We start from the raw sequence: 15,197 nt of genomic DNA, 5'->3' as shown, positions 1-15,197 counted from the left end.
GAATCAGACCATGCAGGTTAGGTGGGGTAATGTGGTCTCTCCTCCTTTTACTGTGGGGAACGGTGTCCGCCAGGGTGGGCTCCTTTCGCCGGTGCTTTTTAACTTCTACATGCATGATCTCTCTGTGCAGCTCAACAGCTGTAATACTGGTTGTATGCTTGGTGAGACCTTGATCAATCACTTTATGTATGCTGATGACCTGGCCATATTGTCACCGAGCAGTGCTGGCTTCCAGCAGCTCCTGGACATATGCACTGGCTATGGTATCAGGTTTGATGTAAAGTATAATGCCAAGAAGAGTGCCGTCATGGTTTGTAGAACGAGAGAGGATAAGGGTTTGGACTTCCCAAGATTTTATCTGTCAGGGCAAGTGCTGTCTGTCTGCAGCAGAACTAAATATCTGGGCCACATCATCAATGACCAGCTGGGGGATGATGATCACATGATCAATGACCAGCTGGGAGATGATGATGACATGTATAGACAGCGGCGGATGCTGTATGCGCAGGCCAACATGCTGAAGAAGAAATTTAGTTTTTGCTCTGAAGCGGTCAAAGTCACCCTCTTCAGGGCCTTTTGTACGCCACTCTATACTGCCCCCTTGTGGATCAAGTACAAACAGGCCAGCATGCAGAAGTTGAGGGTAGCATACAATGACTGCATGCGGATACTTCTCAGGAAGCCAAGATGGTCCGGCGCCAGTGAGATGTTCTGTGGTGTCGGGGTTAACACCCTTAATGCTCAGCTGAGGCACCTGCATACAGGTTTATATGTCGGCTGCATGAATCAGGGAATGACATCATCAGAACACTGACTCAGCCATGCCTAAGTGCTGTGAAGTTTAACTCAGGTATTTGGTGTCATTGGTACCTGATGTTATTATAGGATTACTGTGTTTACTATGTAAACGTTGTATATGTTGTAAATGTTATGTGTGCTTTTTAATTGGACCATTGTGTCTGCAAATAAAGATTTGATTTGATTTGATTTGATTTGAATATTTGGAGCTACTGTGACATTATATGTGGTCATTATTTTGTCATTCTAGATCATTGTAAATCATTCATTTGTGAAAATGTCTCATTGTCTTTTGACACAAATGCATTCGTTTTAGCAGCAAAGTCGTTATTATTAGATGCTACCTATCTGGCACTATAGATACGGTATACTGTAGCACTCTTCTAGGCTTGACTGAATTTTCTAGAAAATTCTAGCTGCTAATTACAACACATAATGAAAACAGATTTCCCACATCCGCTTTAAAACAAATCCACAAGATAAAAGTTAACTTGAAGGTCAGCTTGTCAAAAGTATTTATTCTTTTATGATACAGTATTTAATATATTCATTTAATACTGTCTCAAGTCCTGAAACTATATATATAAAAAAAATAGAGCGACAAATGTGAACGCAGGACGGACATCCTTTAGTGAAATTAAGTTTAGATTCATGACAAAATTTGTTTCAGCTTTTAAAAAAAAGTTGTACATTGAAGACTGTTTGATTTGATGAAACATTTTCTTGGATGAGTGCAGAATCAGATTGAATGCAATTGAGAAGCTTTATGTTTGTGAGCTAATGGTAGATATAGGTAGAGTATTTTTAGATGCTAAAGGTTAGCCAGTGTTTTCATCTGTGTTTTAATTGTATTTCTCCACAGGCCAATCAACTGACCCAACATACATCTAGGTAGCTTTGATCCTCGTCACCATGGCCACCCAGCAGCCACCTACCCACCATGAAGAGGCCTACATGTGTTTGATGAAGGGCTTGACCGAGTTGGACCTCCGTGAGTCCAGTGTTCCCAGTGACCTGGTTCTGATTGGAGACCATTCCTTTCCTTTAGCACTCAACAATCAAGGCCAGGTCCTGATGGCTGCATCTCTGTACGGCCGTGGACGGATCGTAGTTCTGGGTCATGAAGACTACTTGACTTCCTTTCCTGTGCTGGTTGAGAATGCTGTCACCTGGCTGAGAGGAGATGGATCTGAAGACGTGTCTGTTGGGGTTCACAAAAGTTTACGTAAAGTCGCTGATGGCCTCAGCAAAGGCAGCTTCCAAACGAAAGTTGTGGGGGCCTTTAAAAAGCACCAGAAGTTCCATGTGTATGTGACTAACGCCTACAGTGTGGAAGAAGATCAGAAGGCCCTGGTGGCATTCATGAAAAATGGAGGAGGAGTGCTGATAGCGGGACAGGCATGGAAGTGGGCGAAAGCTCACCCAAAGAAGAATGCCTTGCTTCTGTTTGAAGGGAACAAGGTGTCTGGTGTGGCAGGGATCTACTTTTCTGAGCATTGCGGAAAGGTGGAGTGTCTTCCTGTCCACCCAAAGATCCCGTCCTCCTGGATGGCTGTGGTGTGAGTGTGTCTATTTATCTTTTCTTACCCATTTAGAAAGGCCCCCTAACTTTAATATGAAGGGTAGATACAGACATTTAGGGTTAGGGTTAGCATATGGTAGCATATTTAATATTGGGTGTTTTTTTTTATCATTTATTGTGAAATCATCAAGTTATTATATGGTTATTGGAATCATAAAACTATCATAGTATCATTATGACATTACCGTTTCAAAAATTATTGTTTGCCATGTGTCTTGTTGTCAAGTTGTAGTAATACAAACCACATTGTGCCAAGTCTGATTCCTGCCATGTGTGATGTCACAATACTCGGGTTTTCATTAGACTGTTTATGAAAGTCCAATAAAAAACCTTTTGAATCTTAAAACCGACCATATCTGTTGTGCCAGGCGCCTTTTTCTATGCTCTCCTATTCTCTCTTCCAAATACAGGATCGGTAAGGATTTTGAGGATGACCTCCAGTTCTTACTTGAAGGCGTGTCAGAGTTTGATCTCCATGGAGGAATACTAGCCTCTGAGGTTCTGGTGCACGGACCGCTCGCCTTCCCCATCGGGACCACAGACGATGGTCGAGCGTTCCTGGCAGGGGGCTACTATGGCCAGGGACGCGTCATTGTCGTTGCACATGAAGGACTTCTGTCACGAGAGGTAGCGTTAGCATGAAGTATTTCTGTTCAAAAGTCTCCCTTCCTAAGACAGATTGAGCACCAAATGAGACGACTGGCATCGCGTGCTCAGTTGAACTGATGAACGCCGGAACTCTAAAACAGCGTCAAACTTTGTTCCTTTCTTTTAGAGCATTCAAATCTAAAAACTAGTTTGAGCGTTGAGTACTGGAATGTGTTTTACTGCTCATCCGAACCTTCCCGTGTGATTTCCGACTGGCTCTTCTTTGTGGCTCTCTGTCTTCATCACAGGTAATGGCTCCATTTTGGATCAATGCCATTCGCTGGTTGGATGAAGGCCGGCAGGGGGTTGTCGGGGTAGCGCCAGACAATGTGATCCCGATTCTCAGCAGGTCAGGGCTGACTTGTAAAAAGTCCGGCCTCAACAAAGACCTGAGTGTATTTGTATGTACAGCATACGGCGACAAACCTGCAAAGAAAATTGAAGAATTTGTGGCAGAGGGGGGCGGCCTGCTGATTGGTGGACATGCCTGGTACTGGGCACAGTCACATTCTGGACAAAACCTAATCACGGATTTTGGAGGTATTTTAAGAGATTTATTGTATAAGTTCAATCCATGAAAATATAACATTATGCATGCTAATGTTCAACAGGAGTGCTACTAAAGGAAAAAATAAGCAACATATGGTCAAGTTGAAAATAAGAAAATAATGCATTCCATATCGACTGTAAGGAATTATACATAAAAGGGGGAGGAGTTGGTCATAAGAATTGCAACAAATCAGGAAATATTTTTTTCTTTAATAAGCAAGACTTTATTTAAATGGGGTGGACCTGATTAAATTTAGATTTAATACATTTGTGAACATCAGAGTAAGATATGGATTATCGTCCTTCTGGAAGCTCGCCCATAAACATTTCAACAATGGAATACAGTTTGTCATGTGGAGTTTGCTGGAATGTCTTTCAGGGAACAAGATCCTGAACAAAATGGGCCTGAGTCTGTTGGCCTCAACAGTAGGCGGAGGTGTGTATAAGGCTCCCGCGCCGGGCCAGGCCATCAAAGACACCTACCACTTCCGCCACGCGCTGCATCGCTTTGCCAACCATGTGGCCAACGGAGAAAACTTAACCAATCAGGAAAACAAATGCCTTAAAAGACTGGGCCAAGACTGTGAGAGTTACTTGAACATGAAGGCTCACGACTGCTGCTCCTACGCACAGATTGTGTCCACTCTCACCGACATCATCAGGAAGGCGGGTATGCCGCAGGTGAATAGACAGATAACACGCCCGATAAAAACAATTCCACAGACCAGTGGGATATCACAGCATATTGCCATTTTCCCCTGAAGGTGTGCGACAGCTGTCCAGTGAAGAGTCCCGAAGACCACTTGCTCCTCGCCGTGGGCTCAGAGATCTATAAGGTTTGTGAGGACCCCGACGCGCTCCTGCCCTACCTCATCAAGGATAACCCGTTACTGCCTGTCGTCTACAACCACAGAATCAAGATCGACGTGAACACGGGAGGTTAGACCTTGTTGATGATTTGTGAAATATGCAGACTTCACGCGAGTTCAAGTTATTCACGGTGTGTCTACGGTTTGTTGTGGATCGACGACACAGCGTGTGCTGTTACACTGCATTCATCTGCAAACGTCCACGTTAAGCACAAACACCATTATGATGATCCCCATTAGCCTCAGCGGTACCCCGCTTTGGGGTCATTATACTTCACACAACATTTACATTTTAAAACAGTCGCACAAATATACCAACAAAACAATCAAACACATGTCTAATACAACGCCGACAGAGAACAGCTTTCCATTTACAGATGAAACCTTTGAACGATTGCAAGTTTATTTAGTCCATTTTATCCAAGGAGATGGCAAATATTTGAAGCATCCATTCGCATATTCAGTTAGTATAATACAATTTAAGTTGCTTCTTGAAGCTCAGAATAGAAGTTTGTTGTTTTAAATACTGTGGCAAAGTATTCCACTGATTCATGGCTTGTGTGTGTATGTGTGTGTCTGTCAGGAAAGGAGGAGTGGATCAGCACAGGCCTCTACCTTCGTCCTGGCATGAAGACCCATATATCCATCCCAGGAGAGATTGTCAAAAAAGGATGGAAGGTACACTAAAAGAAATGAAACAGCTACTGACCTTGTTGTGTTTCTCGTGGCCTTTCACCAAGCCCCCCCTATTATAGCACAGACCCCACCCCCAACCATATCTTATTGTCCTCACTCGGAGATTCAACATTCAAGAAGCCTTATTGTCATCGTATTATTACAAGGCATGAATGAGCGGGACGAAATTTAAAGTGCTCTTCAGGTCAATTCAAATTAAGATGAGCATAAAAGAAATACAGTTAAAATCGTAAAAGTATTCAAGACAAGATAAAAAAAGGGATAAAGACCCACACCCATCAGCACGAACAACGCTGGGGCGGACTGGAATACTAGCTTATTGTGGTGAAAGTGGGAAATGATTGTTCGAGGCAGCAGCAGAACAAGTGTTTGAGTAGCCCGGGGACAGAAGCTGTTGGTCATCCTGGTGACCTCATATTCGTTTATTAATAGTGCAAACAACACTGTACCTAAAATCAGCGACACATTTTTGTTGTTTTCCTCAGATCCAGATCGGCTGTCAGATAGACCACCTCAAAGCGGACGTGTTGAAGAGAGCTCCACGTGTTCATGACCGCTTTCCCGTTTCCTCGGAGATGATTCTGGTGTGGAATCTGTGGGGCGGACTCATCTACGTAGTTGCTCCGCCCGAAACGCGAGTGGGCGGGATAGAGGTCATAGTGCAGATCGCTGTGCCTGCACCGTATTATAAGTCTGGTGAGTCTATGATGTGCAGAACATGATCGAAGTCTTTATGTCATCATTACGTCAAATCGTTTGGTTAAGCATTAAGTGTCCATCAAAACACCGCAAACAAAAGCCAGGCCTTAAAGCAGGCTTTGTCCTTTTTAGGAGTGACAACCGCGGATGAGTGGTCCCTGCTGCGCACCGCACCTGCTCCCTGGGCGGAGTTGGAGTTTGACAACATCATCATGAGCGTTCCATCAGAGGCTGTTCGTACGCTGGAGCGCCCCGATGAGTTGGCAGCACTCTGGAATGACATCATGAAGGCGATTGCTGACCTGTCTGCCAAACCAGCAAAGTTTCGCCCCAAAGAGCGCATTGTGACGGACGTGCAGATTTCCCATGGTATTTGCTCTAATTTGCATGCTCTTCCATCCCACGTGTGACGTTTCATTCCCACGAGCAGCTGCTCCAAAAACGATGTCTGCTTCCAGGCTTTATGCACGCGGGGTATCCCATCATGGCACACAAGCCTGAAGCAATGACACTGGTCAACGAAAAGCTCATTCGAAAGTCAGGTATGTGGGGTGCCATCCATGAACTGGGACACAACCAGCAGAGAGGCTGCTGGGAGTTCCCGTCGCACACGACAGAGTGCACATGCAACCTGTGGGCTTTGTACGTGCACGAAGAGGTGCTGGGGATCAACCGAGAGAAGGTGAAGTACAAAAAAAACGTGTTCAAAAAGGCAACTGCTCATTTTTATGTTGTGTTGGAAAAAACAATTGAACTTTTATGTATTGTATTTATTTTGCATGTGTTTCTTAACTCTATCGTGTGTGCGATGCAGGCCCATCCGAACTTGAAGTTAGAGAATCGGAATCATCGAGCAGAGAATTATGCTAACGGAGGCAGGAATCTCAATAAGTGGGAAATGTGGGTGGCCCTGGAGACGTACATGCAGGTGAGAGAGGAAGTACATCCAGAGAAGCTGCGTCACATAGTTGAATCGTAGCCTCGAGAAGTACACTCGAGAAGGTTGAGGAATCACTGCAGCCCCCCCCCCCCCCCCCCCGTTTCCTTCCATGTAGCTCCAGGAGAGGTTTGGCTGGGATGCCTTTAAGAAGGTGTTTGCTGCCTACCTCAGGATGAGCGACTTCCCCAAAGAGAAAAAGGAGAAGATGAACCTGTATGCCGAAGTCTTCTCTGGGGCCGTGGAGATGAACCTGTGTGGATTCTTTAAGGCCTGGGGTTGGCCAATCGAAGCAGCCACTGAAGAGAAGCTCTCCAAGCTGCCTCTGTGGAGCGACCACCCCATGGCCAAGTACGGCTGAAGGCCAGACGGCGTGGAGGGAGGAGAGAACTACCAGAATCCTCCGTGTAATGGGAGATCCATTTCAGGTTGTCGCGTATTCTTTTCTGTTTTACAATATTTGTGGGACTAATTTAAAGAAAACAAAGGAAATCAGTTATGCATGGCGTGCACATTCAAAAATGTCGCTTCTGAGGCTGGGGAACTGTTATATTTGGAAATGCATTAATTCATCTGTTGTGGTTAAATGTCACACACACACACACACACACAATAGACGAGTAACTTTCAAACTTTATATGAAATGGGGTTTAATTATTTACTGTCAATGAGAAAGACTCTAATAAACTTAAAATGTAAGTACTACGTTTGTATAACTTGTGCGTATTTTGTTGTACTCATCAGTTTAGATAAAGTCCATTGTTTGAAGATCAAACGCAGAAGATGAGCACGAACTGGGGACGTAGTGAAATGCATCAGGTTCCGTATTAGCTGTTATATTACGACTTGGGAGGTCGGCGTGCTCTGTGAATGCACACACACACACACACACACACCGTGATGTTTGTGTGCTTGTTTCCCCACCAAAGGGGTCGCAAAGAAAGGAGTTTGTTACAGCTTTGTGACTCTGAGATGGCCGATCCGCTGCTGCTGCTGAGCTTGTCTTTGATTTAAGTTCGTGGTCTTGTTTGATGCATCAGCATTTTAACTTTCACAAAACGTTCTAACTAGTGAAAGACTAACCAGGCATTTCTAACACGGTTTGGCACTTCATTGAAGATGAAGCTAATGTTGTGTGGCTAATACAAGCAGGTCACCGTGTCAATTACAATAATCTATTGTCAGAATACAATCAGAACTATACAGTACATATAAACACAAACACACACACACACACACTCACACACCTACACACACACACTCATGGGATGGGGTGTTTGTTGCCTACCTCAGGATGAGCAACTTCCCCAAAGACAATGAGGGAACAGATGAACCTGTAGGCGGAAGTTTTCTCTGAGGCTGTGGCGATGAGCCTGTGTGGATTCTTTACGGCCAATCGAAGCAGCCACTGAAGAGAAGCTCTCCAAGCTGCCTCTCTGGAGCGACCCCCCCCCCATGGCCAAGTACGGCTGAACGGCAGACAGCTGATTTCAAGAGAGTTACTGATCTCACAAATATCAAACAAAGTCCTATCATCATACATTCATTTCACTCAAATGGTGTGTACTTGTGTTCATGTACATACAGTATATAATTATTGTGTTGTTGTTGTTGCTGTTGTGGGATTATCCAATCAGATGTCTTCATCTCTTTCAGAATGCAACAGACACACTGCTTATATAGACTTGAAATCACTTCATTGAGTCCTGGCACAATTCAGAATCACCTTCAAAACGCTGTTTAGTGGTCTATAAAGCAGTTATTGGTTACTGATCATTACCCAATCGGACCACTCAGGCCATCAGCTGGAGGTTTTCTTAATTAGATCTCAGGCCAGTCAGAGTGAATTTAGCTTGCGGTCCTGTTTTATGGACTGTCTGCTGATCTGAGGTCAGCCACAGCTGTCTCAGGCCGAGGCGGATCACTGTAGCGTGTGAATGTGTATTTAATCGATGCTTCTCTTTCATGCATGCTTAAGCCCTTACATGTATCTCGTGTTTATGCTTCATGTCGTCTTCCTTGATGGGTGTTGCTCATATGGGTGTTGCTATTTTGCACTACTGCCTGTGATTCTCACTCTCTCTGTGTGTATATATATTGTTTCTTAAGAGAGAGAATTTAGTTTATGTTATGATGTGTGCCTTAAGCCGTGGGCCTTCTCGCGATTTTATTATGCTCGCATAATGACAATAAAGTATCTTGAATCTTGAATCTCATATAGCTACCAAACGACACACATTTCCCCACAAAGAATGCTTTGAATGCGCAGATGCATCCGCATCCGCAGCCGCATTCGCAGCCGCAACTTCTAACGGCATCTTCTTTTTTCTTGTTTGCTCATTTTCTAACTTTCCTGTTGCAAGGATAGATGGAAGGGACCAATATCATTCATCCTTTCATTCATCTTCCAACCGCTCTGTCCGGCACCGGGTCGCGGGCCAAGCTGGAGTCTATCTCAGCAGTCAATGGGCGAGAGGCGGGGTACACCCTGGACAAGTCGCCAGTTCATCACAGGGCAACACAGAGACAGACAATCAGCCACACACACACTCACACCTACAGACAATTTAGTGTCACCAATCAGCCTAGGCTGCATGTTTTTGGTGGTGGAAGGAAGCCGGAGAACCCGGAGAGAACCCACGCAGGGGAGAACATGCAAACTCCACACAGAATGGCCACAAGTCGGATTCGAACCCGCGACCTCCTTGCTGTGAGGCAACAGAGCTTACCACTTACCGGGCTGCCTGGACCAATATCAATAGGTCACCAAACAAAGAGCTCTAAAAAAATAGACAATCATTCACATTGACGACTACAAAGATTTCCAGTTAAACTAAACTAAACTAGCATTTTAACCGGGTGTAAAAGCAGGAATGATCAGCAGTATGTTGACACTGATTTTCCACTGCTTCAGGACAGAAGATGATATACGGTGAAAACGATGGTTGAAACATTTTGTATTTTGCTAATTGCGTGCTCTTGCACTTCATCGTGATGCTTGACTGCCATCGCTGTGGTGCTGCAAGCATGTTCCTCATTACAGGCATACACATCCATTCTACAGGGAGAAAATCCTTTTATTTTTCTCCAAGCACTTATTGGATGATTTTTGATGCTGTTCTTTTCTTTTCTTTTCTTTTTTCTTGTTCTGAATATTCTTTGCTGACTAGAAGTAAAAGTAGACACATGTTTTCAGTACCTTCTTAAAATTTGGCAGGTTCTTTTCATCTTTCCACACGTGGCCTCGGCAGTTTTGCAGAATAAAGTTTACCGACCGTTTTGCTTTCATCAAAAAATAAATACACTTAATCTTCTTCTGCAGCGTGTTTTATTCATAATTTGTGCTTGAATGACACACATGGAAGCTTTACATGGTAATTCAACGCCTTGGATCGTCACAAGAGTTTTCACTGTTGTTTTAAACCCTGCAATTGTTGTAAAACAGCTCCCCCACTGGCTGGTTGGAGAACTGCTGCATGAACTCTCCCATTTCATCCAGGGAGAGTTTTTCCACCCAGTTGCCCTCCGTGTTTCTTGCAGTGGCAGCACCACTCTGAATGGGCCTCCCATTGTTGTCCACACAGCAGAAAGCATTCCAGATGTAATCTGGGATGTTGACACGCTTCACATTGTTTTTAACTATCCAGTTGTCCGCAGAGGGAATGGCTCCAACCAGCACAAAAGCCCGGAAGCACTTTTGCCGGAAAAGGTCGGTGAGCTGGGATTCGTGGATCCTCCAGGCGTTCTGGTTCAACTTCGGGTTTTGAGGAATCACATTCGTCAAGGTGAAAGTGGCGTTGCGACTCGGGACTATAAGAGGAATAACACAAGAACCTTTATTGATGGTAGCAGAGTAACTGACAAATCAAGACATCTAAAATGATTTTAACAGACATTTTATTTCTTCTGGGTTCTTGTTTTAATCCAAAAGCCCTTCTAGCCTCACCTCGTGAAAGGTCCTCTAATGACCCAAATCAACAAATTGAACTTGTATCTACTTTAAAATACTCGGGGCTCTTGATTGATGCTGCTGCTATTTTGCACTGCTGCCTGTGATTCTCACTCTCTCTGTGTATATATATATTGTTTATTTAAGAGAGAGAATTTAGTTTTTGATTTGACTATGTTATGATGTGTGCCTTAAGCCGTGGGCCTTCTCACGATTTTATTTTGTTCGCATAATGATAATAAAGTATCTTGAATCTTGAATCTTGATGATCGCTTGTCTTTTAAGGCACATATTCAGAATACTGCAAACAGGCTGAAGCTTTTACTTGGTTTTCAAAATAAGTCTTGTTTTTCTTTTAGGGTGAAACTGAAACTAGTGGAGTCAACGTTTTTTTCCAATTATTGATTAAGATGACAGGACCTTCTGCATTTCACTGTTCCCAGCGTCAGAACATGTATAGTTGCTGCTCCAAATACATGGAATACTTTGCAGTCAGAGATCAAACTCCAAAGTGCGGTATCTCTGAATGGAGTTAAGGCCATGATCAGTCCCATTGTAAATGTTTTAATTGGGTGTAAACTTGATTATTGTACTTTTTATCTCTGTTTAATGTGGTTGTGTGTTAAAACCGTTTTTTTGTACTGCCATCATTGGCCAGTTCTCTCTTGTAAAATGGGAGAAATATGGTTAAATAAGGTTAAATAAATAATAATAAAAATAAAAGACAAAATGTTCTGCATCCGAAGAAGAGAAGAAAAGATTTCAGTCTTCACAAACAAGAAGAGGCCAAGATGGATGATTATTCTTTATAGCTGAGGCACATTCGCTGTTGAAGTTTTAAATGCAGCAGCTGGATGAGGAGACTGGTCTGGAATGTTGCTATCTACAAAATAAAACTATATTTATGTACTTACCTACATATTTCATATTTGTCCAAAGTCCAAAACTGTAGTCAGCCAGCGATGCAGCCATAAAATATTACATTTAAAACTGTTGATCCTGATGAGGACTATTTTATTTTTTCGATAATTAAGATCACAAAATATTTAGTGAATGTAGATTAAGGAATGATTTAATATCAACACTCTTTTTTTTATGATTCTAAGTAATATGAACATTGAAAAAATATCTTTAATGTGCCTTTGTCTGTGTAAAGCATACAAATTTAAACAGACTAGGCCTTTAGCGATTTATCATTTGCAAATGTTTTATAGAATATAATTGCACCATATTATGATTTAAGACTGGGATGAGGACACAATGGTTAAATGAACATCTGCAACATCAGAGGAAATATCGTGTTAAATATCAAACAACACTGTGGAAATTCTACAGTGGAGAATCATTACGAATGATTATTTGTCTTATGTGTTGTGTGGTATTCTTTCAATTGCTCTCTTTTCCATCCATTAATAAACAACAGTCTACATTTTACACACCACATCAAATGATGTCATCGCTGCCTAACACAATCTGAGCCGTGCTGAGGGCTCAGAACGACCTCCGGTACCTGCGTGGTGTCCGTTGGGGTTGAGGTGACCACGGTCAAAGCCAGAGTGTGTGTAGTCCTCATTCAGAGCCTGTCTCTCTCCGAGGTAGACGTCAGGGTGGTCTTTCCCAAGCCAGTAGCCATCTTTCATTTCTGCTTGCCAGGACATGTTTACCAGCTATAAAAGACACCGGACACGGATTTACACACACTGAGGACATCCTCACACCTCTGTGTCGTCTGCATGCATGATCTGTAGGCTAGGCAAGCTGGATGCACAGAGACATCCGTTATGCATAGCTGTCATACCAACCTGAGGCTCAACAAACCACCTTCTCTCCCTGCCACCTCCATTGCTGGGCTGGAAATGATAGGCAGAGTACACTGCAATGCGGCGTGTGGTGTCATACAGTGTGGCGAAGTGATACCTGGTGCAGAGATGAAGTATAGTGAGATCAGAAGTGCTGCAACGGAAGGCCCAATTCCTGAAACAAAGCACTAGGAAAGATCATACAAATGCATTTAGTTTTGTGCCTTTTTGAGTGCCATTCACGTCTAAAGACGTTTTTTGAAACCCAAACATTCGCTGCCAACCCCGACATTGAAATCTGCGTCTCTTCAACGGCCAATAACTCCGGAATGAAAAATGGTAGGAACGCACGTTTTTTTCTGATGAAAGAAGATACTTTAATCTTTCGGTGTTTGCATAGTCATAGTAAAGAATATTCTGTGGGGCTTGGAAAATCGGGAAAAATGTGCGAAAACTGGGGCACTCAGGCATATAGCTGAGTTGAAAATGGCTGGCACTCAATGAGTTAAAATGATCAGTCGGAAAAAAGGACAGAAAATATAAGATGAAAGTGTGTATCTATATATGTCCCTGCCTGTTGACAAAGCGCTGACAGAGACGGGCAGCACCGGCAGTAGAAGCTCCCCACTCTGGCACCTTGCCTTTATAGAAGTACTTCATACATTCTGGTTCATCCTAAAAAAAAAACACACCCAACAACATCAAAAGAAACTCGCAGGCTTTTATGTGACGGTCTATGTCATGCACAATTAACTAGTTGGGAATAAACTGGATTAAGGACACCAACCTCAAAGCGTTCCACAACATCTGCATGAGCGGAGAAGAGGAGCGAGAGAAGAGCGCACAAAGTCACCAAGGCTTGCATCCTGGATGCGTTTCAGGGATTCCCCGCTGGCCTAAAGCCGAGATCCGAACTGAGAATAAGCGTTCATGCTTTATTCACGAAGGCACTGCATGTATCTGCAGGCTCGTCTGTAACAGCAAAGGGCTGTGGTGGAGGGTCAGTGTGTGTGTGTGTTTACACTCACCTCACGGTGCACCTGTCTGCTACCTGCAGCTCAAACTGGCTTTTATATCTGACTTCCTTTCACCTTGTTTCTTTTATCTAAACGCGGAGCCAACATGTGATGTTTTTGTGGGAGGCACCAGAATTCTGGCATCTCTGAAGTTGTGGATTAAGAGTAAGTGTGTCAAAAAGGAATATGAGGAGGTTAGATAACATCCAGTGCAGGATGAGGACTTCAAAAGATGCTCTTATATTGTACTCAAATACAATTATTAGGGAGTTGTATTTTTTTTTAATGTTTTTACTCTACTAGATTTATTTTATAAAAAAATGTGATTCGTTTGTAGATTGAAAGTAAAACTAAACAATATTTAAACAAAAATATCTTTATAACATGCTTAGGTATGTATTTATATTTTATTCTCTGTGTTCATACAAATGAATTTTGATGAATTTACATTATGAAGTAAAATAATAATTGTGTGTTTGGAGTTTAAAAAGTGTAAAAAAAAAAGCATAATGACAATAAAAGCTTAAAACACTTCCGTCCACAAGCTAACCAGCCAAATTAAGTAATTGCAATTATTTTGACTTCAAGGTGCAAAATATACATCATCTGAAATTAGCATTTCAGTATATGCTGATTCTAATGATCCTTGGTTTATACAAAGTAAAATAACTTTTGTTATCACTGTAGTATTCGTGTGCTCCTCTGGTTTTAAAGCCTCTTTTAAAGCCTATTAGACTGATCACATTTTCAAAGCGTTTTTGCCTACTTTCAAATTCCTTGGAAAACGAGATAATTTTACACGGTCTCTTAGAGTCAGACGAGGATTCACAGCTTTATAGCGATAGTGAGATGGGGCATTTAAGCTGAATGCGCGTTTCAGAGAATTGAATTGAGTTCTAATGCAGCAAAAACTGCTCCTGGAATGTTTTACAACATGTGCGTTTGGCAGATTCATTTACAATCACCTCCAGTCAGCACTCAGGTAGAAAACACCAAGATAGCTGCTCACGTGTTGTTTTTCCCACGATCACACCATCCCATCCCAGGGAGAGTTCAGAGCTCACATATGGAATCCTACCTGGATACATGCAAAATGGCTCAAAAATGTAGTCCTCCAGTGAGCTAAGGAGGTCAGAGTAGTAATTCTGGAGCTTGGAGGAAGCTCCGGATCTCTCTGGAGGACACATGGGCAGATTGGAGACTCTTCGCCACGCTTTAGTTTAGTGTTGTACAGTATTTCAGTGTGCAAACAACCTATTGTAGGCCTGCAAATTTTGCTTAAAGCTATGCCTGTGCTACAAAGCCTACATATTGTAAATAAACAAACAAACAATGCGTGACATTTTCTCACAAGCTGTCTGAGGTTGTTTTTCTTATGTGACAGACGGATCGCCATCAGTGCACAAAAATAGAGCTTTAGTTTCTCATCTTTTAAATTGAATTTACAAACTAATATTGCTCCACATGCACATAAATAAAGTGTGAATGTGGTAATACACACACACACACACACACACACACACACGCTCACATGCACAGCAAATCAGGTTTTGTATCCTAGCTGAATTCAGAAATGATTGCATGTCTGTATTTAATACTAGAGACAAAAGTTGACAGATATTAACAGAAAAGTTTTCAATCATTTCAAAACCTTT

At 42.7% G+C, this 15,197-nt stretch overlaps 2 protein-coding genes across 2 annotated transcripts; one reads left to right on the top strand and one right to left on the bottom strand.

The window, feature by feature from the left end:
• The first annotated feature begins 1,710 nt into the window (after window positions 1-1,710).
• Window positions 1,711-7,477, top strand: zgc:162193 (TRPM8 channel-associated factor homolog). The gene is made up of 11 exons (XM_068745862.1): window positions 1,711-2,357; window positions 2,791-3,007; window positions 3,277-3,568; window positions 3,957-4,258; window positions 4,342-4,516; window positions 5,030-5,124; window positions 5,628-5,838; window positions 5,974-6,210; window positions 6,300-6,523; window positions 6,656-6,769; window positions 6,897-7,477. Exons 1-11 carry the CDS (start codon window positions 1,711-1,713, stop codon window positions 7,137-7,139), a joined length of 2,757 nt encoding a protein of 918 aa, XP_068601963.1. The 3' UTR covers window positions 7,140-7,477.
• Window positions 7,478-10,196: 2,719 nt separating this feature from the next.
• si:dkey-243k1.3 (endonuclease domain-containing 1 protein-like) lies at window positions 10,197-13,391 on the bottom strand. Its single transcript, XM_068745826.1, has 5 exons — window positions 13,314-13,391; window positions 13,101-13,201; window positions 12,530-12,644; window positions 12,238-12,394; window positions 10,197-10,588 (listed from the first exon to the last, which is right to left on the bottom strand). The coding sequence occupies exons 1-5, from the start codon at window positions 13,389-13,391 to the stop codon at window positions 10,197-10,199; spliced, it is 843 nt and encodes a 280-aa protein (XP_068601927.1).
• Window positions 13,392-15,197: the final 1,806 nt, after the last annotated feature.

This window comes from Brachionichthys hirsutus, chromosome 11 (genome assembly GCF_040956055.1).
Source record: "Brachionichthys hirsutus isolate HB-005 chromosome 11, CSIRO-AGI_Bhir_v1, whole genome shotgun sequence".
NCBI lineage: Eukaryota > Metazoa > Chordata > Actinopteri > Lophiiformes > Brachionichthyidae > Brachionichthys > Brachionichthys hirsutus.
Note: the sequence above shows the minus strand (reverse complement) of the source record. Positions and strands in the feature narration are given on the sequence as shown.

What these genes read in the sequence shown, in the direction of transcription:
- zgc:162193 (XM_068745862.1), top strand. Translation starts at nt 1,711, where the DNA reads ATGGCCACCCAGCAGCCACCTACCCACCATGAAGAGGCCTACATGTGT. An exon ending in AAGGACTTCTGTCACGAGAG is followed by an intron (nt 3,008 to 3,276) that starts GTAGCGTTAGCA and finishes TCTTCATCACAG; the next exon opens with GTAATGGCTCCATTTTGGAT. An exon ending in CCCTGGAGACGTACATGCAG is followed by an intron (nt 6,770 to 6,896) that starts GTGAGAGAGGAA and finishes CCTTCCATGTAG; the next exon opens with CTCCAGGAGAGGTTTGGCTG.
- si:dkey-243k1.3 (XM_068745826.1), bottom strand. Translation starts at nt 13,391, where the DNA reads ATGCAAGCCTTGGTGACTTTGTGCGCTCTTCTCTCGCTCCTCTTCTCC. An exon ending in GGTGGTTTGTTGAGCCTCAG is followed by an intron (nt 12,395 to 12,529) that starts GTTGGTATGACA and finishes TGTCTTTTATAG; the next exon opens with CTGGTAAACATGTCCTGGCA. An exon ending in CCCCAACGGACACCACGCAG is followed by an intron (nt 10,589 to 12,237) that starts GTACCGGAGGTC and finishes TTCCTCTTATAG; the next exon opens with TCCCGAGTCGCAACGCCACT.